Source organism: Nicotiana sylvestris, chromosome 1 (assembly GCF_000393655.2).
Source record: "Nicotiana sylvestris chromosome 1, ASM39365v2, whole genome shotgun sequence".
NCBI lineage: Eukaryota > Viridiplantae > Streptophyta > Magnoliopsida > Solanales > Solanaceae > Nicotiana > Nicotiana sylvestris.
Window position 1 is genome coordinate 153361611 of NC_091057.1, and position 23468 is coordinate 153385078.

The 23468-nt window shown below is 34.6% G+C and overlaps 2 protein-coding genes across 2 annotated transcripts; one reads left to right on the forward strand and one right to left on the reverse strand.

Moving 5' to 3' along the window:
• The first annotated feature begins 2277 nt into the window (after positions 1-2277).
• Positions 2278-8213, forward strand: LOC138876362 (uncharacterized). The gene is made up of 12 exons (XM_070155277.1): positions 2278-2617; positions 4769-5045; positions 5151-5358; positions 5463-5666; positions 5768-5899; positions 5983-6088; positions 6322-6414; positions 6498-6690; positions 6798-6941; positions 7039-7165; positions 7343-7881; positions 7967-8213. The coding sequence occupies exons 1-12, from the start codon at positions 2278-2280 to the stop codon at positions 8211-8213; spliced, it is 2610 nt and encodes an 869-aa protein (XP_070011378.1).
• Positions 8214-9275: 1062 nt separating this feature from the next.
• Positions 9276-9759, reverse strand: LOC104212810 (uncharacterized). The gene is made up of 2 exons (XM_009762162.1): positions 9553-9759; positions 9276-9437 (listed from the first exon to the last, which is right to left on the reverse strand). Exons 1-2 carry the CDS (start codon positions 9757-9759, stop codon positions 9276-9278), a joined length of 369 nt encoding a protein of 122 aa, XP_009760464.1.
• Positions 9760-23468: the final 13709 nt, after the last annotated feature.

Here is a 23468-nt window from a genome sequence, read left to right on the forward strand (position 1 = left end):
TGGCGGGGCAACACCTGGCAACTGGTTAGCAAAAGCTTGAAGAGCGTTACTGACCTATTGGGCTATTAATTTCTTCAAAGCTTCATTAATAGCTTGGTTATTTTCGAACTGATCATTCGTATTCGATTCAGATCCGTTAGGAGTCCCCTCTCGAGATTGTCGAGGAGAGTTTCGTGGCGATGGAACTGGAGTTCCATCACCTTGTTGATTCTTCTGTCGTTGTTGATCTTCTTGGTGTTGTAAATCTTGTTGGTTGTTGTCGTTGACATTCGACATGATTGTTTTGACAAGAGCGTTGATTTGGAAAGTAAAAAATTATCAGATTCCCGGTAACGGGACCAATTTGTTTAACCAAAAAATAAGAATTTCGGCCAAAGCTTAATTTTAAAAGAACTCGGGTTACTGATAATCAAATAAGGAACAAATAAGAAGAATTGACTTAAACGATAGCTGAGTAAGTAAAAGAAAGCAAAGTAAATCAGTATATTCCAATAATATTTTGTGTCCTTACAAATGTTTATTTCTCTCCTTTTATAGTTATTTCTAAGTAATACGTTTCTTTCCTCTCACAACAGAGCCATTATGAGTAGGGGTGTTCACGAAAACCCGAAAAACCGAACCAAACCGAAAACCAAACCAAACCGACCAAAAAAACCGATACTTTTTGGTTTGGTTTGGTTTTGGTTTTGAATTTTAAAAACCAATCAAATTTGGTTTGGTTTTGGTCTTAATCAGAAAAAACCCGAACCTAACCGACTATAGAAGTAGTTATTTCAAATTTATTATTATATATATATATATATATATATATATATATATATATATATATATATGTGTGTGTGTGTGTGTGTGTGTGTGTGTGTGTGTGTGTGTGTGTGTGTGTGTGTATGTATATTGTTATACAAAATTTCAAAAATTTTATGGTAAATGTTAATAGTTTGCACTTTTAATATAGTTCTTTACCTTTACATTCTAGTTTGATTGGGAGTTTTCTTTTGTTTAGTGTAAGAGTCCATTTCGTGTTAAAAATAACATATTTTTAATTGAGTCCTTAAATTATTCATCACTATTTGATTCAATTATCATCAATATATTTTGGTAAATAATAGATTTCTCAAAGGGCAATTGATTTGATAGTGTTACATTGAAAATGTGGTTGTCGGAATATGTGTTTGGTAGTGTATGTCTTATATTTAAGAAAAAACCGACAAATAACCGAAAAAACCGAAAACCGACATAAACCGAATCGAGAAAAACCGACTTAATTGGTTTGGTTTGGTTCTAATATTTGAAAAACCGACTTACTTGGTTTGGTTTCTTTTTGGGGATAAACCGATCCAAACTGAACCATGAACACCCCTTATTACGAGCAATTAATGGCGTTAATGTAATGTTATAATTGGCAATCGTAACTGTTTCGTGAAGATTCTATAAAGTTTTCCACCATTGATGCTCATTAATTACGGATAATACATATCTGTACTTTTTGCTATCTAGGTTCATTCCTCCGATGTCTCTTCAAATTACCAAGAGGTCTAAGTAACCGTTCCTTCTTGTTTTCTTGAATCTTTGCATGTACCTATTAAGGCTCGTGTCTCTTCGAATACTCTTTCCTAGCTGTCACTCTTTCATTGATTCACGTGTCTTAACATGTCAGCACATAATTAATTCCATATGTTAACTTGATTTTTCCCAATACAATTGCTAAAGCTCGAGGAAACTAAAATGATCTTACAAAAGCCAACCAAATTGAAACAGTTAAAGAAACTCATTGAATGCTTTTCTAAATCTAAACATTTAAAGGCAAGTTTCAAAGTTTCAAGGAATTGACAGTCGACAGACTTCTTTGTGATTAAATTCTACCTAAATAATTAGTATTTGACTGTGAACTGCCACGATAATGAAACGAAAGGAAGAAGTTCACTAAAGTATTCGACGATACTCCTTCCTTACACCCCGGAAATTAAGAATGTGTAGAGTATGATGGCAACAAATTAGAATTATGCCCAGGTTCCTCACTTCTCTTATACAAGAAGTACAAAATACAGCATCTTCTTAGCCTAATTGAATGCACTCCGAAAGAAGAAAAATCACAATCTTTAAATGTGTAGGAGTATTAGTATTTCATGATATTTGTGTGCTAACCGCCCAAGAAATTCAGGCAACAAACCCTTGGCTCACATAATATATAGTATATAATACTCTTTAGTATTTCATTTGTACAAGCACCAAATACAAAAACTACAATCACTCTTTATATCAGTAGAAAAAGAAACAATGGTCATGAAGCTGATCTATACTCTGATCATTCTCTTGCTAGTTCTAGCACCACCAGCAATGGCCGAGCCTTCATATATCATTGTCTCGAAAAGGCTAGTACCATGTTATTCGTACATTGAAGGGAAATATCATTCAATCATGCCATCAAATAGGTGCTGCAGAGGACTGAATGACATAGCTGATATGGTGAGGAATGGAGAGAAAGATCGCATAACTGTTTGCAAGCTTATAAAGAGAGCACTTTTACATATTACTTATGAACCATCTCTTATCGCTATTGCTTCACAACAGTGTCAAACGCGGTTATCTCTGCCTCCCATTGGCCATAACACCAATTGTTCTTAGATATACTCTGAAAAGGGGCTGATATAGTATGAGGGTAGTCGGTATATTGATCTATATACTATGATTGACTATATATATTAAAAAAAAAGTGAATCTTTATACTAAGTACGTAAGATTGTGCTTGATTGTCATCCTTTTTATTGTACGTCATGCTAAGTACGAGTTTCAGTTACTTATCAAAAAGCGCATGCAAGAACATAACTTGTAGAAACTGATCAAGACACATACAGAAAGCATGATTTAATCTTATTTCCAACATCCTCAACTTCTTCACGAATCCAATTTCAGTGAAGAAAAGGTAATTAATATTACGGCAAAATGATAACGCAATCACGAATTTATCATGTTAGACTACTTATAGTCTCGTACAAGTAATTAATCTGTATAATTTGTAAACCAAATAGAATTAGAGGAAATCTTTTGTGGATTGCTTACCAAATCTCTTAACTTTCGAACATTCTCTTCATCAGTACTATCATTCAATTTCCGTAATACCAAACAAAAATCTAAGCTTGGATCTTTTTCCTTCCCTTGTCAAACAAAAGGCAGATGTCTTTGCTACCTGCAAATGCGAAAGGGTATAAATTAATTGGAGAAAATGTTTATTTACAATTACCACGAAAATCAGTGAAAATAGTATAAGTTGTTTACTGCCTGATATTTGATGTTTTGAACTAGTTATTGTTGGACTAAAACGGCTGAGAAATACTCTTAACATGACGTAATAATATAATATTATTTACTTTAGGCCAAGCCCGCACGGTTTCCCCAAAGGAATTTTTACATTTCTATGTCATATAAGAAACTATATTACCCTTAATGTTTAAGGTTTGATTTAATAACATTTAGTATACCTAATTACCAATTCTATACCATAAGGCATTTTAACTGTACATTAATTGTACCTTATATTACTCCTAAATTAATGGTACCGTCTATTCCTCCATATCCCCCCGCCCCCACGTTTCTCTCTCCTAAACCCACAACCTCACCCGCGTATCACGATACACACACGATTCTAGCCATTATTCCCTCTGCTAAAATCAGAAAAACAAAGGTAACCATCTACCATTAACGTCCAAAATTAAGGTTTTTCTTCTACAAAACCAGTCAAAATTGAAGTCAAATCTTCAATTTCGTTCATACACAATTTACCTTCAGCTTCAAAATTTCTCAATGAAGAAGAACAAAGCTTCAAAACACAGCCCTAAAAAAGATCTAGAATCAAATGTACCTTTTTTCGATTTGGGTGTATTATCACCACATTCACCCCAAAAGCAAGGGAAATATGCACATGCAATTGTAGATATGAAGCATAGTGTTTCTCCGCGTCAAATCAGACTGAAGCTAGAACTAAACAAAAATATGATTTCGATGTTGGAGAATCTTCGAGGCCAATCAAACAAGCGGATAGAAAACGAAAGGGATAGTTCTATATGATGATTTTGTAGAAGATGTGTCTATCAGTAAACCTAGAAAGAAAGCTAAGGTGGCTCCCAGTTCAAAAATTCCAAAAAGAAGAAAAATTCAAAAAAGCCCCTAATGTTAAAACTCCTAAAAATGTTCGAAAACACTCATTGGTGAAGGTAAGAATTTTTTAATTTCTTCAATACTTATTTCGCATGTTTTAGTTGTTAAAAATCTACATAATCTGTGGTTTTTTTTATTTGTAGATTTTTGTAGAAATGTTGTATATAAATTGCATATGTATCTATGGTTTTTAAGCAATGAAATTATATGAGATTATTTGTCTTAATTTTGTAGTTTAATTGTAGATTTGTTGATCTATTTAACATTGTTGTTATATTATATATTTTTGAAGTTATTTTGTAAAAACATACAAATGTATCAGTGCTTTTAATTACTGTATTAATGTTAGATTACATTTGTTGAATTTTGCAGAATGGACATTTTTTTTTTTTGCATCCCATAATGTTGATTATGGGGTGCTTAGATTCCAGACATTATGTGACCCTAGCATTCCTAGCCAAATTAAAACGCTTGTCTCCAAATGATTTAAAGTTGTTCAAGAAGACATGCTTTGGTTATTTACTGTCATTTCCCAATTTATGCATGCAAAATCAAGATATTCATTTTCTTATGAAGTATGAATTGAAATCATCTGATGCTTCCTATTTTACAGCTGAGTTAAAAGGTGAGAGGTTAAATTTTGGATTGAGAGAGTTTGTAGTAATAACTGGTCTTAGATGTCATACTGAGGTGACAGACTTTGGTTACACTCCTAGTTATATCAGTAAGATAATGAGCAGTTACTTTCCAAACAAGGTAAAAGTGGAGAAGACATGCCTAAAACAGATAGTAACCACCAAAAGCTGGATCAATTATGAGGATGCAGTCAAGTTATGTATTCTATATCTCATAGAATACTTCATTTGTCCTTCAGAGAAAGACCATATTGGGTTGGTAGATCATTTTAGGTTTTATTTGGTTGAATCCGGTCAGTACGAGTCATTTCCATAGGGTGTTCAGTCTTACAGACAGTTGATTGAATCTGTTAGGCACAGGCTAAATCCTTTCGTTCATTCTTATCTCATTCGAGGATTCCCACTAGCCATGCAAGTATGGTTGTATGAGTGTTGCTCATCCGTCAACATTGATATAGCTACAAAGATTTCTAATTCAATCCCTCGCATACTAAATTGGTCAGCTGCTAAGGGTCAAATTTGGTTAGCTGCAATTGAAGACAAAATGATCAATCCTGAATGGATGAAGGTAAATGGTTTTTATTTATGATAATACAATTTATCTACAAAATATCTACATTTTGTATACATATTCTGCCTTAAACAAGCTAATTTATTTTTTTCATCATTCAGTTCACCAACATAAATGAATCACCTGAAGAGCTTTCAGTGATGTCTTTGCCTGATAAAGTTGAGTACACAATTGAAGAGGTTGAACATGTTTCTGAGAATCCAAAAGTTGATGCTCCTCCATTGGAACCCAAAGAATCAATTGCAAAAGAGGAAAAGGAGTCTATTCTTCGTAAAATAAAAAAGTTAAAAAGAGGTATTGAGAAGGTAACATGTAGTCCTAAAAAGCATTCTGATTTTTATATAATAGTGTATCTGTTTTTTAATACATATTTCTGAAGGTAACTATGTATTTTTTTATTATGTAGGTCGATGAAAAGCTTGAAAAATTTAGGAAAGATTTATTTGAAGAACTAGGTAGCCTTCGAGACCTAATAAAGGATTCAGTCAAGGCTGTTTTGCAGGTGATAAACAATCCAAATGATCAAGTTGATGCAAAGGTAACATTTGATTCTTAATCATATTAACAAAACTATTTATGTCACCTCTAAAATATATATACTAACTAATATAAAACTTACAGTTTGCTGGGAGTTCAACAAAAAATACTAACCAACCAAAAGATAAGAACAATCAACAATTTCAGTTCAATAGTGGTGAAACAGTGCAAGTCAGCCCCAGCAAAATAGGTATCTAAAATATATCTCCAGTATATCTACAATTACATACAAAATAACTATAAATTATCTACAAAATAACTATAATTTGTCTACATTATATATACACAATATATACAATTAAATCCAGCTTATTTACACAGCAATACAGATTTATGTAGATATTATGACACACCTTCATATCTTCATAAGTTGTCAAGACAATACTATCCAGTATTATTTAACATTTTTAATGAAAAAAACAGAACATGTTGAATGTGCACATGGTGAAGAAAATCATCCAGCACGTGTTGATTTATATACACATTTTGAAGGGACTGTTGATGAAGAGAATGCAGGTTTGAAATTATTTTCAGAGATATTTTCTTTTTGTTACAATTTTTTTACCATTCTATTAAGTTATATATACATGGTGTTTCAGAGAGGGAAGATATGCATGCACAATCTCCAATTCACGGAGTGATAGTAGCAACTCAAATAGAACAGCAGAATCTAGATGATGACAATGTAGGTGAAAAGGCAGAGTATGTGAATGTAGGTGATTCAGAAGAATCCGAAGGTGAGAAGAAGGAGGTTACGCTTGATGATTTCGAGCTGCCTGATAACTTCTCCCAGTTGGTTAAGTTCGGCAAGCCTATACAAGATGAAACAACACTCGTGCATCAAGGTAGAACAAGGCACCGGGAAAGCATGCCTGATCACCATTTCTCCCTTTATACAGTTCTGGTGGCAGCATCTCGGTTGGACCTCAAATATTTCACCTCAAGCACCCGTTTACTAGTGTTATTGGTCAAAATGTAGACCCTGAGTTGTTGGATCAATTCCACAAGTGGTTATACAACGGTACCGACACAGGTCCAAAGAGGTTAGGTTGCACAATTTGACACTTTTATTCCAGTATTCATCTTTTACACATCCACTTCATTCAACAATTATTTTTTAATTTCTATTTGTTTATATAGGAGGAAGGCTCCGTATTCTATAAAGGACAACCAAATTAAGCCATGGTTGGATCTTGGAGTTGAAAAGGTTGACAAGAAGGAGTGGTTCTTTTCTCTTGCACACCCAGGACAAGTCCTTAATGACTCAGTAAGATTCAATATATTTAATTTGTAGATATTTTGTAGAGAAATTGTAGATAGTTTGTATTCTAAATGAATAGATGCTTTATATTTCTGATTGTAGATGTATTGTAGTTATTTGTAGTTTTGTGTAGAATATTTTGAGATAACATGTAGAATAAATGCAATCTGTTTTTGTTTGCAGTACATTAATATTATAATGTATTACTTGAGAAAAAAAGGCAAGTATGACCCCTACAACAACACCATATTTACTACAACAGATTGTGTGTTCAAGACTAGGATTGATCAGATTTATGAAAAGTTCAAAAATTCTCCTCAAGAAAAGAAGTTTTCTATTGTCAAACTCCAGGATGTTGTAGCAGAATATATATTGGGCTATAGACTACTTACAAATGTTGCATGGGATGAAGTAGACTATGTCATCATGCCCATCAACATTGTAGAAAAATTTCACTGGGTGTTGGTTGTTTTTGACATTGCAGAAAGGTGTCTTTATGCGTATGATTCCATGGTCTCTTCACACAATCACTCTATTGTTGAATCTTGTGCCGACAAGTTTTCTATTATTATCCTTTTGTATTTGTCATGCACCGGGTTTTATGGGAAGCGTAAAGATATCAACTTCAAGAATACAAAAACATACATTGAGAAACCTGTTACCGACCTTCTTAACATTCAGTGGATCATCGGAGAGATACCACAGCAAAAGGAAGGATCACTGTAACAAAAATCTTCTTTCTTTCTTTACATTTAACCCTTTTTTTATGATGGTTGGATAAATGTTGACATTTTTTATCTTTTGCAGCGATTGTGGTGTATTTGTTGCTGCCTTTGCAGAGTATGTTAGTATTGGAGAATTATCAATTCCGACAGAAGATTTTTCTGATATTGACCAACACTGTAGATGCTATGGAGCGCTGCTTTGGGATTATGCTAGAAAGAAGCAAGAGATTGGGGCAATTAGTGATAGTGAGGTGACATGCAAATTTGCAAGAAGGAAAGGTGCACCAACTTTGAATGAGAAAACAAGAGTCCAGAGGAAGAAGAAGTAATTGTAACGTTTGGAATGGAACATGTATTACAATTGTGTAGATGATGCTAGTTTATAAGATAGATGGTAGACAAGTTTTTAAACAATTTATTATGCTTTAATTGTAGCAGACTTGTGCTACAATTATATTAGCCTTTGTTTCTTTTTTCTTATCTAGTATAGTAGTACAAATAGTAACAGTTTGTTGGGTTTATATTCACTTGTTGAATATGTACAGTACTTGATCTTCATTATTTTTAGCATTCAAATCCTTTGCAACTGAAATTTTATACAGTTATTCTGATCTACATTATTTTCACCATAAAGATTCTTTTTACCTGAATTTTAATCTATATATTATGTCAGCTACATATATTGTAGTTATATTTGTAGATAATTTGTAGAATATTTTAACAGTGTGTTTTGTTTCTTTTATATTCATTTTTTCAATGTAAACAATACTTCATCTACAATATTTTAAGTGTTTAACTACTTTCCTACAGATTTATAATGTATATACTCTGTAAATTCCAGATAATGTATTTTTTGTAGTTTTATTGTAGATAAACTACAAAAACACATTAACAACTATGTAAAGTATTCCATATATAGTAAAAAAGTTATAGATTATATATATAGAAAATATTCATAAACAAATCAATCTATGAAAGTATTATCTCAGTATAGAAACATCCTAACTAACTACATAATGATCTTAAAAAAAATAACGATTACACATCAAAATCTGTTATCCAGAACTAACTAACAAATTTTATGAAATATTCTGTTAACTACATAAATTTTATTTCATTTTGGGTGCATTCTTGCAAGATCTTTTGTTATGCCCTTCTCCTCCGCAGTTGCCGCATAAAACCTTGTACTTCTTTGAATTTATTTCATCATATGTTTTGTATCTTTCTTTTTGAGGTCTTCCTGGCTGCCTTTTCCCTCTTTTAGGTGGATTTACTACTTCTTCAGTTATATATTGTGGCACATTTCATTTACTCTCATCAGGCAGCGGATTTACTGATATTTCATACGTACGCAAGAGGTTTACCCTTGTGTAATAAAGAGAACAATATTCTTAAAAAGACTCATCCCTTTGTCTTAAAGCAGCCAAAACATGTGGACAAGGTAGTTCATCAAGCTGGAATTGCCCACAACTACATTTCTTCTTTTCAAGACAAACAATATAGCGCCTCACACCATCTATTACTGTATGGATGTAGTCTGTTGAAGCCCTCACCTACGAGTACATTACAAACAAAAAAACAATTCATATATGGTTAAAATCAAGCTATATACAAAATATCTACATTTTGCTGTTTCTGAATTTGATTCAATATATAATCAGATCTTACTCTAAGCTTGTGTGACAATGTTCTGTTGTCATCTAACTCTTTGTTGAATTTGTATCCAAGGTATGTGAATGTACCCTTTGCTTTCAATAATGTTTCTTTCATCCAACGTTCAAGAAGGGTCCTCATATACTCTAATATTTCTACTATCAGCAGCTCTCTTGCATATTTTGTTACAGCATTCAACGACTTTGCAATGTTTGATGTCATAGTCTAAGTTCTGTTTACCGTAGCATGTACTCGAGACCATCTATGATATCCAATATCGTATAAGTATGCTTTAACACGGGGGTCAATCTCCTCAATCTTTGACATCCTTTCATTAAATGCATCAAGTGTGTATGACCGCGCCGTGGCAAAGTATAATTTACTTAGCTTAAGATGTCTCTTCTTGAACTTTGCCCGTATATTTGTCCAAATATGTCACATGGAAGAATAATATGGCAAGTCGGGATAAACAATAGATGTTGCCTTCAAGATACTCTCATTCTGATCCGAAATAACACACATATTTGGTCTTTCACCATATGCGAGCTTGAATTGCTCAAAAAAACCACTTCCATGATGTGTCATTCTCTGAATCAACAACAACATATGCCAATGGTAATATTATACCTACATTATACGACAAGAAGCAATTAATTGGCTGCAGTAATTCTGTTAAACATTATCACAAGGAAACTGAAGAACTAAAAAATTACAAATAAACTACAAAATTAGAAAAATAATAATCTTTGACTATTCATATGTTCATACCTTCTAGCACTAGATCTTTTAACCCTGAATTGGAACTTGTGCATAACAGAATAGTGCTTTATTGCAGTTGTAATTGTTTTCTTGTCTTGGTATACTTGTCCTACTTCAATAGAACTTGGTGTACTATCTGTTATTATTATACTTTCATATTCGTCTATAACGAGAGATGTTGGCACATCAAGTAACTTTAGTATTCCAGATGAACCTGCATGAAAATAAATATAAATATTGCTATCACCAGTTTGTAGAAAATTTGTAGATAATTTGTAGAAAGGTTGAAATTAAGTATTTCATATTATTTTTCAAATTTTTTGTAGTTTTAATGTAGAATAAATGTAGAAATTTTGTCGATATTATAGAAATCCATACTGATATATATATATATATATATATATATATATATATATATACACACATATATATAGTTTATTTGTAGATAAAATGTAGATAATTTGTAGTTCATTTACAAATTACCATAATTTTATAGAAAAAATAACATCACACACCTGCAGCTGTGTTCTCATTTGTGATACTCAATTCCATATTGAAATCGGGAACAGTTCTCCATATATACACGAACACCCATATCGTTCCTAATTTCCATTGGAGGACAATGCTCGTTGACAATGTATTTGATTTCTATAATTTTTTTCCGATGTATAAATCATTAATTGATGTGCTATTATAGAAATCAATAGAGTGTAACTCGCATCGTCATCGACTACAATGCCATCGACCTCGAATTCTCTAAATCGACCAAAGCTATCCCAATTCACATTTGATTGTAGCATAATTGATATTTTCGCCATAATTGCTTTTGTTGCAGAAGAATTGTAGAAGATTTTGTCGATTTTGATTTGTGAAATCAGAGAAAAAGTTGAAACAGAGTCTATCTCTAAAACAGAGTACGAAAATTTTGTAACGAAGTCGACGATAGTTATACTGTGCGTGATTTGTGTTGTGAAAGATCTGAAAAATATTAAATTCCTCTTTTTAAGTGCGCCTAAATAAGGAATCCTACAGCTACAATGATTCTTTATTTAATGATTGTATATATTATGTAGAAATACTATTAACATGAAGGGCAATATGCAAACTATGAACATATTTGGTAATATAGTTTCCTATATGGTATCGGAACGAAAATTTCCCTTCCCCAAAAGACTTCACACCATTAAAATTATCCAACTTATTTTTCATGTGAGTCTTTGTTCACACACACCCAACAATTATGTTAATTGCTAAACCCGATGTACTTTGATGCGATTGACTTTTTCATATATCTTAATTTAATGGAAAGAATCCGTGATTATCACACCTTATTTAGAGGAGAAGATCTTTTCAAAGTAAGGTGGCATCTAGGGGCGGATCCACCCTATGGGTGGGGGTGGTGTGGCACCCGCTCGGTTGGAAAAATTATCATATATTTATGTGTAAAAGAATTTAAACTAGGTTAAATATATGATCCTGCCACCCCCATCCGCAAACTAGACAAATGTGTCATGACTGGTAAATCTTTTTAAAAGCTTTTCTCGTGTGTAAAATTCAAGTTCGAATTTATCTTGAACCTTGTCTGACTTTCCCTTTCGTTATGTTTTTTTTTCTCCCAGTCATTTTCCTGTTTGGCTACCTCCCAATTTCCTATTTGTCGTTTATTATTTTTATTTTTTTCTTCTATTCTATTACTTTATCTGTGATATTTAGCAAGAAGTACACTCAAAAAGAACCTCCAAAATTTAAATTTTTTTATAATATAAGCAATTCTCTTAATCTCAAATCTTTTAGTTTTCTTCTTTCAAAATCAAAAAACTTGGGTCTTGATATTTAGATTGAGATCAAAATTAATTTATAATTTCTTTTATTTATTATAACATAAAAATTTATGTTATTCTATGATTGTTAAATACAATTTAAATCTCTTCAGTAATAAATTATGATGAATATTTCACAAGCATTAGATTTATGATTTTAAGTATTGAGATCTTGTAGTTTATGTAATTCTGCATCTACTTATGGGGTATAATTTATCTATTGAAGATGTTTTCATTTTTATTTTTCTTATTCTGATCGGTGGAGTTCCCTTATTAAAGATTCTAGTTTACCTGAGCAAATTTATTTTTAGCATACAAAAAAATGTAGTTTCCTAGTGAAAATATTGATTTTACTTGTATTATTAATAATAAAAGTGTGATTCCTTCTTTAAAATGTTAATTATATTTGCTTCTTAATGTCTAAGATGTAATTTTCATACGACAATAATAACATATATACCCAATGAAATTCCATAAGTAGGGTCTGGAAATTGATGTAATTTTTATATTTGCAAATAAAGTGCTTATTAAATTACCCAAATAAACTTAAAATATGAATTGGACAAACGTTCCAAACAAACTATATATTAGTAGTTATTGTAAGGTGTACATTAAAAGAAATTTTGGTACCAGCCATCTTAAAATCCTAGATCCGCCTCTGGTGGCAGCCCAAAACATCTCATTAACTTCTCTTTTGTGAATAACTTCCTTTACACTGCATAAGTGTGTAAACCGTAGTAGCTATAGCACGTCAAGAAGATATTTTCTTTAGAAGAAAAAACAAACAGCAAAAGAGAAAAATATGAGAAATATATATTTTTAGCCGCTCCCAACAATAATTATAACCGATAAAATATATATATATATATATATATATATATATATATATATATATATATATATATATATATATATATATATATATATATGATACATATTTTATATATTTTTGGCTAGTGAATGCAATTAATTTATGCCAATTTTATATTTGCCCTAAAGATATACCCAAAAAAAAAAGACTTCTTATGTTAAAAAAAACAGTAGTTTACAATGTGCAAAGTTAAGATCGGCAGGCTGCCTTAAAATCCAAAAAAAAAAAAAAAAAAAAAAAGGTAAAAAGCTGCTTGCTTTAATTACACATACATGAACAGCAAATGGTTTGCTTTAATTTATTCCTCTAATACGTATATTGTCTTTGACAGAGAACTTCAATCAAGCAACTCACATCTCCGAATAGAAGAGGAGCCCCTTCGGGACATCCGATAAAATTAGAATGGTACGTGTTATGAACCCGAATTCACAGCACAAAATAAATAAGGAAAATGATGGATTTAATTCATAAACTCAAAGATTCAATCATTACAATAACAATAACTAGAACTAAGAAGGAGATCCAGAGAATAAGGATAAAGAGAGCCGAGGGAGAATAGAAAGAGATGGCCCAGAGGGAGAAGCAAGAAGAACGGAGACGAAGGGGAAGAGTTCTCAACAATATGCATAATCCCTAGAATCACTGACTTCTCCTCTTTCAATAGAATAGTTCTTGGGCTCACTACTCAACTCGGATCCCAAATTAGTCTGACCATATTATTTGTTCTCGGCCCAATAGCTCTTTTCAGCTCAATAGTTATGTGTGTTGATATACTTATTGGATTGTGTGTGATTCATAACAATACTCTCGTCCTCAATGAGAACCTTGTCCTCAAGGTTAAGTCAAGAATAGTGATACTCACGAGCTCCCAATCTAAACCTTGTCTTTCCTGGCTCTCATACATTAGAAACGTTATCAACTTGAGTGCCATCATAACCTGTCCTGCATATCGACAAAATATTGCTTGCCCTCTTCGCGAAGCAGATAGCGGAGAGCGAAATGAGTGAACCAAGGCAAACTTTCCAGAAGCAAATCCCCACAAAAGCACCCTGAGTAATGTAATCAGCAAGCCATCAATTTGCCTCAAACACCTTAGTATCCTTTCCTTGGTAACCTTTAGATCCTTCAGGATATATTCTGTTGAGCAATGGATTGGAAGGATGGTATTGTACAGTACTACTTTTGGAACAAGTCCTTTGTGAGATATGTTTGTCAACACACACTCAACTTCATCATATTTCATAAATTTCAACGGAATAAGCATCCTATACATGGCAGTTATTGACAATTTGCCATTTAATTTCATTGCTTCCTTCAAAATGAGTGGCTCATCCAGATTATCATTCCTGCAAAGCCCATGAATGAGGGTAGTATAAGAGACAATAGGATGACATGTACTTGTAATTGCTCTTACTCTCAGGAATTGTGTAGTTTCCACATAATAGCCGTGAGAAAGCTGTACAAGGCTTGAATTCTCATTGATCTCTTCACACAAAGCTTATCAACCACCTCGACAACATATCCGCAAGAAATACATGCGCTAATGTGTTGAATGAATAAGGATATTTGGCTAGCTCGTTGTTCATCATGAGCACTAGGATGCTGCTGGCCTATCTTGTTCATGGTTGGAGAACAACTATTCAAGTGTAGTGCAAATAGAAAATGAATAGAATATCTAAGAGTATTACAGAAGATATCCGAGGAACCAAACGTTTGGTTTTGGTTGAGGTGGCCACAAGATCTGCAATGGTGGAAGATGAACTCAAAGGTTCAGCTGGTACCCATGTCAAGGCATTTGTTGGTGAGCGTAATCCAATACAAGAAAGTTCTGCTACTTGTGAATCAATATTGTCACATTTAGTTGCGCGCAGCGATATATCACTAATCTCCAAACCAAACATTATATTTTCAATTATTTCGCATATATAGAAATTCACACAATATTGTCATCCGGGATCCCACACCTTGATCATAGAGTAAGAAGATGCAAATGAGCAAAACTTTCCAGTGGATACCAGCAGTAGTAATGCTTTACTTTTCGGAGTCCGAAAATTCTCCATATGCATTGTGGAAACCAGTGCACCACCAGTCCATGGATCACAGTCATCCCATGCGAAAGTTCCAACAACTTGTTTAATTAGGGATACTACAGGTTCTCGGCCACCACAAGGAAACGGATAAACAAGTCGAATAGATCTCGCATTGGAAGGTGAGACTACCAACTCACTGGTATCAATAGAAAGCAGACATGATACCATGATAACATCACCAAAAACAGAAAGTTTGTCATCCGTCAAAATTGTCTTCTTAGTACCATAAGGTAAAGTAGCATAGCCATTTAGGAGTATGAAACTCAAAATTAGAAGTCGAAAATCACATAATGATGGCTGCTTAATTATCAACGCGAACTGTTCATCCCAATTTGGATTTTCAGACTCAACAAATAAAATGTCATCAGAGACAGATTTCTCAATAACTAAAACCTCATGAGCTATTGTGAGCTTCTTAATCATGTTGATGCACATACTTGTGGCTACCCAGAAAAAGAATCAGCCATGATTCCTTATGTGAAACACGATCGATTAACTCTGAAGTATCATTTTTGGGACTCTCGGTGAACACCTTGTTCACATGGCTTATTTTTCTTACTTCTAAAGCAGATCCAGTCTCAGGGAACGCAACCTGTGCATTTGGTTTTTCATCGTTTGCTAAAGTTGTAGTTTCACTATCTATATAATCTATAGGTTCAAGTTCAACATAGTCCGAAGCAACCTGGATTTCAAGAGACGGAACTGAAGATGGCAATTCACGAGAATCACACTCGTCAGCTCTATTGGACAATTTATCAAACACATTGGCTTCCTGTGAGTTTCCACTGTTGAAGGCGGCTTCCAAGTCAGACGAGTTTGGGGCATGGCTCAGAGTTGCAACTGGAGATGCAGAGGTCGGTTGTGGAGATGCAGAGTTGTAACTCACGTAGTTAACACGGGCTCGTGAAGTATTTTCCCTACTCACCGAATCTGTGAACGTCCTTTGTCCAAATCGTATGCGCAATTTTTCTTTAAAATGCGTCTGTTGCGGAAGCCAAATGTATATAGTGTGAATAAGTCACAACTACTATACCAAAAATTATCGTAGCCACCAAATAATAAATAAGACAATAAAGCAACAATAAAGCAACAATAAAGGGAACACCAGAATTTACGAGGTTCAGCTAATTTTGCCTACTCCTCGGACACAATCAATATTTTATTCCACTCCAAAAATATAAGTGAAATAATACTAAAGAGAGAAGATACAAATGCCTTAAGAAGATAAGAAGGCAAATGAGAGGTGTGTTTAAATCCTAAACATTAGGCCTCCTTTTATAGGGAAAAATCCCAACCAATTTGGTCTTCCACCGATGTGGGAGTTTTGGCATTCAACAAATCTCCACCTTGGCAAAATTCCACATCTTCAATTTTCTCTCAATAACAAATTTTGGTTATGTCTTCATCTTCAATCTTCAGTGTTCAACAATGTTGATAAATTCCAAACAATATTGAAACTTGATCGCAGTCACCACCTTTGTCAGCATATCAGCAGGATTCTCTGTAGTATGAATTTTCTTCACCGTGACTCCACCTTCTTCTATGATTTCTCGTACGAAATGATACCGAACATCAATGTGTTTCGTCCTTGCATGATAAACTTGGTTCTTCGCTAATTGAATAGCACTTTGACTATCACAAAAAATTGTGATACTTTTTTGTTCAACACCAAGCCCTTTTAGCAACCCCTGAAGCCAAATTGCCTCTTTCACAGCCTCTGTAATAGCCATGTACTCTGCCGCTGTTGTAGACAAAGCAACTGTTGACTACAAAGTAGACTTCCAACTAACTGGTGCTTTTGCAAAAGTAAACAATAACCAGTAGTTGATCTTCGTTTGTCCAGATCACCGGCAAAATCTGAGTCACAATATCCAACTACAGACTGATTGCATTCCTGCTCAAAAACTAGCCCAACATCTACAGTATTATGAATATACCGTAGAATCCACTTCACAGCTTGCCAATGCTCCTTCCCTGGATTGTGCATATATCTGCTAATAACTCCAACAGCTTGTGAAATGTCAGGCCTTGTGCAAACCATTGCATACATCAAGCTACCAACAACATTTGCGTATGGTACCTTTGACATATACTCTCGTTCAGCTTCATCCATTGGCGACATAGTAGTACTTAGCTTAAAATGGGAAGCAAGTGGAGTACTAACTGGCTTAGTCTTGTCATCTATGCCAAAACGTTGAAGTACTCTCTTCAAATATTCCTTTTGAGATAAACAGAGTTTCTTTGAACGTCTATCTCTAATTATCTCCATGCCAAGAATTTTCTTTGCCTCACCCAAATCCTTCATCTCGAACTCCTTCTTCAGTTGAATCTTCAACTTATCAATTTCTTCCGAATTCTTGGAAGCTATCAACATATCATCAACATATAGGAGAAGATATACAAAGGAACCATCTTTAAGCTTGTGCAAATACACACAATGATCGTATTTGCTTCTCTTGTACCCTTGCCGCAACATAAACTCGTCAAATCGCTTGTACCATTGTCTAGAAGATTGTTTCAATCCGTACAACGATTTTTCAAGTTTGCACACCATATTTTCTTTTCCAGCAACTTTGAATCCTTCTGGCTGAGTCATGTAGATTTCCTCCTCCAAGTTTCCATGTAAAAACGCAGTTTTTACATCCATCTGAACTAGTTCCAAATCCAATTGTGCTACCAAAGCCAACATAATTCTAATGGAGGAATGTTTTACAACTGGAGAAAATACTTCATTGTAATCAATTCCCTCCTTTTGAGCATATCCTTTGGCCACCAATCTTGCTTTGTAGCGAACATCTACTTGGTTAGGAAATCCTTCCTTCTTTGCAAATACCCATTTGCACCCAATTGCTTTCTTTCCCTTCGGGAGATTGGCCAATCTCCATGTATGATTCTGATGAAGGGACTGTATTTCATCATTCATGGCAATCCTCCACTTATCTTCTTCTGAACTTTGGACAGCGTCTTTATAAGTGGTAGGAACATCATCAGCTACAATTGAGGTTGCACAAGCAACCGTCTCTATGAGACGAACAGGTTTCGTTATTGTTCTTTTTGGCCTGCTGGTTGCTATTGATTCAAGTTGTTGTTGAGGTTCCTGAGTTGGAATCTCCTCTACTGGCTCTCCTTCCAGAGGGTAATCTTCATTTGTTTCCTCCTCTGCTTCTTGTGTAGGAAAAATAAATTTTCCCTCAAACTCCACCTGCTTAGAAGCACCTTCATTTTGTTTGGTATCTTCTGTTACCTTATTTACCATAGCAGATTCATCAAAGGTAACATCTCTGCTGAATATTACTTTCTTTGTCATAGGACACCATAAGCGATATCCTTTGACTCCAGAAGTAATTCCCATAAAAATAGCCTTCTTTGCCCTTGGATCCAATTTTGACTCTGTCACATGATAATATGCAGTTGAGCCAAACACGTGCAAAGAGTTATAATCTACAGCAGGTTTTCCGTACCATTTTTCAAATGGTGTTTTGCCATCAATAGCAGCAGATGGTAGACGATTAATGAGGTGGCATGCATATGTAATTGCCTCAGCCCAAAATTCTTTGCCCAAGCCAGCATTGGACAACATACACCGTACCTTCTCCAGCAAGGTCCGGTTCATACGTTCTGCCACTCCATTCTGTTGTGGTGTATGTCTAACAGTGAAGTGTCGGACGATGCCATCATTTTCACAGACCTTATTGAAATGATCATTTTTGTATTCACCTCCATTGTCTGTGCGAATACACTTGATCCTCCTGCCTGTTTGATTCTCCACCATCGTCTTCCATTTGAGAAAAATTCTCAGCACTTCATCTTTGCTTTTCATTGTATACACCCACACTCTTCGGAAAAAATCATCAACAAAGGTTACAAAAAAAGTGCTTCCCACCCAATGAAGGTGTTTTGGAAGGACCCCAAACATCAGAGTGTACATAATCCAAAATGTCTTTAGTATTATGGATCGCTGTACCAAATTTAACCCTTGTCTGTTTCCCTTTGACACAATGCTCACAAAACTCCAAGTTGCAAGCCTTTACTCCTTTTAACAATCCTTGATCTGATAGAGTTTTCAAGGATTTTCCTCCAGCATGTCCCAAGCGCATGTGCCATAGCTTGGTTGCTTCTGCCTCTTTGTCGTCACTGGATGTTACTGTCGCTGTCCCAATAACTGTACTGCCACGATAGCGGTACATATTATTATTCTTCCGATTAGCCTTCATTACCACTAGTGCACCGGAGCATACTCTCATCACTCCATTTTCTGCAATGATTTTGAACCCTTTTGATTCTAGGGCTCCCACAGAGATGAGATTCTTCTTCAAATCCGGTACATATCGAACATCTGTTAATGTTCTGATCATTCCATCATGGTTCCTTAATCGTATTGAACCAATGCCATATGAGGTAAGAGGGCTGTTATCCGCTGTGTGGACGACTCCATATTCTCCTTCTTGAAATTCCACGAACCAGTCCCTGTTGGGACACATATGATAGCTACAAGCCGAGTCCATCAACCATATGTCTGATGATGTTGATGACTCTGTTGTAACTAATGAGAAGTCTGAATCATCACAATCAGCTACATTTGAATCCATAATAGCCTTTCCATTGTTATGTTTGGCCTTATTCTTCAACTTCGGACAGTCTTTCTTCCAGTGCCCTTTTTCTCGACAAAAGGCACATTCATCTTTGCTGGGTCTGGATCTTAACTTGGATCTTCCCTTCTTTGTCCTCATTTGATTTTGAGGACGACCCCTCACAACCAGTGCTTCTCCTTCTCCTTCTCCGCCCTTTTGTTTTTCTCCCTTTCTTTGTTCATAGCTATACAAAGCCGAACAAACTTCTCTGAGAGAAATTTCGTCATTCCCATGGAGTAGAGTAGTTTCAAGGTGCTCGTACTCATCAGGAAGTGACCCCAATAACATCAAGGCCAAGTCACCATCATCAAAAGTTTCATCCATATTTTGTAAATCTGTGACCAACTTATTGAAACTGGTGATATGTTCGTTCATTGTGGTATCATGAACATAGGTGAAACAAAACAGTCTCTTCTTCATGTACAATTTATTTTGACTGTTTTTCTTCAAAAATTTATCCTCTAGTGCTTCCCATAATTTACTTGCAGAAGTTTCCATTGTGTATGAATATTTCTGCTCTCTAGTAAGGTAGGATCGAATGGTACCGCAAGTAATACGGTTGATAATTCTCCAATCTTCTTCTCCAATAACATCTGGTTTTTTTTTTCAATGGCAAGATCTAGCCCTTGTTGAAAAAGGACATCTAGAACCTCGCCTTGCCACATCCCAAAATGTCCTGATCCGTCAAAAATTTCTACCGCAAATTTCGCATTTGACACAATTCTTGTCATAAGCGAAGATGCCAACGATGACGTATTATTGACACTTGATGTAGATTCTTCTTGTTTATTGTCTCCCATTTTGACACGAATATTATTTAATAGCTGACGACACAAATCAAGATTATTTCCTTTCTGGTGTGGAAGATCAGACTAAGCTGCAACCACAGAGCATACTAAGACAGAACCTTGACACAGTTACCAAGATAAATCTTTTCTGATGTGGAAGATCAGACTATGCTGCAACCACAGAGCATACTTAGACAGTACCTTGGCTCTGATACCAATTGTTGCGGAAGCCAAATGTATATAGTATGAATAAGTCACAACTACTATACCAAAAATTATGGCAGCCACCAAATAATAAATAAGACAATAAAGCAACAATAAAGGGAACACCAGAATTTACGAGGTTCAGCTAATTTTGCCTACTCCTCGGACACAATCAATATTTTATTCCACTCCAAAAATACAAGTGAAATAATACTAAAGAGAGAAGATACAAATGCCTTAAGAAGATAAGAAGGCAAATAAGAGGTGTGTTTAAATCCTAAACATTAGGCCTCCTTTTATAGGGAAAAAATCTCAACTAATTTGGTCTTCCACCGATGTGGGAGTTTTGGCATTCAACAGCGTCCAATCGAAGAATTGTTTGTTTCGATGCAACCAAGTGAACCAAGCAAGAGCTTCACCATCAAGGTAGAAGTAAGGAAGAGGTAGACAATCCTTCTCGAAGAAGCCAATGTAGGTGAAGTACTGTTCCGCCCGATAAATCCAACTCTCGAGGTTGTCATTGCCATTGAAGCGATCTAGTAATGTCATTGGAGTCCTCTAGATGAAAGCACCAATGTTATGAACCCGAATTCACAGCACAAAATAAATGAGGAAAATGATGGATTTAATTCATAAACTCAAAGATTCAATCATTACAATAACAATAACAATAACTAGAACTAAGAAGGAGATCCAGAGAAGAAGGATAAAGAGAGCCCAGGGAGACCAGAAAGAGATGGTCCAGAGGAAGAAGCAAGAAGAACAGAGACGAAGGGGAAGAGTTCTCAACAATATGCATAATTCCTAGAATCACCGACTTCTCCTCTTTTAATAGAATAGTTCTTGGGCTCACTACTCAACCCGGATCCCAAATTAGTCTGACCATATTCTTTGTTCCCGGCCCAATAGCTCTTTTCAGCCTAATAACTATGTGTATGTTGATATCCTTATTGGGTTGTGTTTGATTCATAACAGTATGCACAAGGATGACACTCATAAATCGAGAAATGGTCCAAATTTTTACACACAAAAAAAAAAAAAGAGGAAATATCGTGTGAAATACCAATTGAATAACAAACTGCGCAGAGAATTGAAAACTCTCTAATTCATGAGAATCGCATGTTACAAGTTATAACAGATAAAGTGGCTGAAAAGATAGGTATAAATACATGTCACTCATTTGCACATAATTCTACACACACACATTTAAATTACATTTCTTCAATTGTAGTCCATAAACCAATAGATATGGCTCGGTTTCTTGCTTTAGCCCTAGTAGTTATAGCTCTCTCAAACGACGCGTTGGGTGCTCCTCCCTCGTGTCAAACTGTTACAACGCAGCTGGCTCCTTGTCTATCGTACATTCAAAATCGTGTTAAGGGCGGTGGCAATCCATCAGTACCTTGTTGTACCGGTATAAATAACATATATGAACTCGCTAAAACCAAAGAAGATCGAGTCGCTATCTGCAACTGCTTAAAAAACGCATTTATTCATGCTGGAAATGTCAATCCCACTCTCGTAGCTGAACTCCCCAAGAAATGTGGCATTTCTTTTAATATGCCTCCTATTGATAAAAACTACGACTGTAACACGTAATTAGTTTATACCTTTAAACTTTAATTTTCAACCGATTTTGTGTCGTCTGCTTAATCTAACTTATTGTTTTTATTACATACAGGATTTCTATGTACTGATGAAGGGGTACGTAGCTAGTGATCTCGGAAGCTGCTCAAACACTGAAAACTTTATGAATAAAACATATATAGATGTTGATGTCTTGTCTGAAATCTGAAAGCAATTAGATCCACTGCAAACTTCAACTGTATGCAGATGGTTAAATGTTGAATTATATATATGATATATATAAATTTGGTTAATGCCTATGTTTTTGGTAGTCTTAGACCTGAGTTCACAGAAGGAGACTAATATCAAATTACAGGTGTTGACTTTTGCATATATCAGTGGACGGTTCATATGAGCTTTAATTAATTAAAGTCTGAAAACAAAAATTATCCTTATATGGAAAATATTGGAAGTTCTTTAACAAAAATTAAAGCACTAGAAAATAACTTTCATGAAAAATATTTTCCGAAAAAATAATTTCGCTCTTACCAAACACATCTCATGAATGTCGACTTATGAGACTGTATTATCATAAAAAAGCATATGGATATTTAGGTTAAGGACGACAAAATGTGTTAATAAATCATCTTTTAGCATCATGATATTGATAGTGTCCATCTCATTAATGGTTTGGTAGCCAACCTTGTTCAATTGGTATTGGTTTGGTAGTGCCACTACTAGAATTTCGGAAAAAAACGACCAAACTTTAGCGACCAAAGTTGGTTTATCAAGAAAAGCGACCAAAGTTGGTCGCTAAATTGGCGAAAATAATAAAATGATTATTTGATATACATTAGCGACCAAGATCGGTCACTACTTGGTCGCTAATTTCGTCAAAATATTGACCGGACTGGTCAGACTTGCTTGGTCAAAGGTATACTGAGATTAGCGACCAACGTTGGTCGCTACAGGGGGGCCCACTTATAAAATTATAATAATTATAATATTATTTTAAAAAAATTATAAAATATAAATAAATATAATTTAAAATTAGCGACCAAAGTTGGTCGCTAATTAAGGGGTAAGCAGATAGCGACCAACTTTGGTCGCTAAAATGGGACCCAGTTATAAAATTTTAATAATTATATTTTTATTTTAAAAAAATTATAAAATATAAAAAAAATATAATTCAATTTTAGCGA

What these genes read in the sequence shown, in the direction of transcription:
- LOC138876362 (XM_070155277.1), top strand. Translation starts at nt 2,278, where the DNA reads ATGGTCATGAAGCTGATCTATACTCTGATCATTCTCTTGCTAGTTCTA. An exon ending in CATTGGCCATAACACCAATT is followed by an intron (nt 2,618 to 4,768) that starts GTTCTTAGATAT and finishes CCTATTTTACAG; the next exon opens with CTGAGTTAAAAGGTGAGAGG. An exon ending in AGTCAGCCCCAGCAAAATAG is followed by an intron (nt 6,089 to 6,321) that starts GTATCTAAAATA and finishes TGAAAAAAACAG; the next exon opens with AACATGTTGAATGTGCACAT.
- LOC104212810 (XM_009762162.1), bottom strand. Translation starts at nt 9,759, where the DNA reads ATGACATCAAACATTGCAAAGTCGTTGAATGCTGTAACAAAATATGCA. An exon ending in CATTGTCACACAAGCTTAGA is followed by an intron (nt 9,438 to 9,552) that starts GTAAGATCTGAT and finishes ATGTACTCGTAG; the next exon opens with GTGAGGGCTTCAACAGACTA.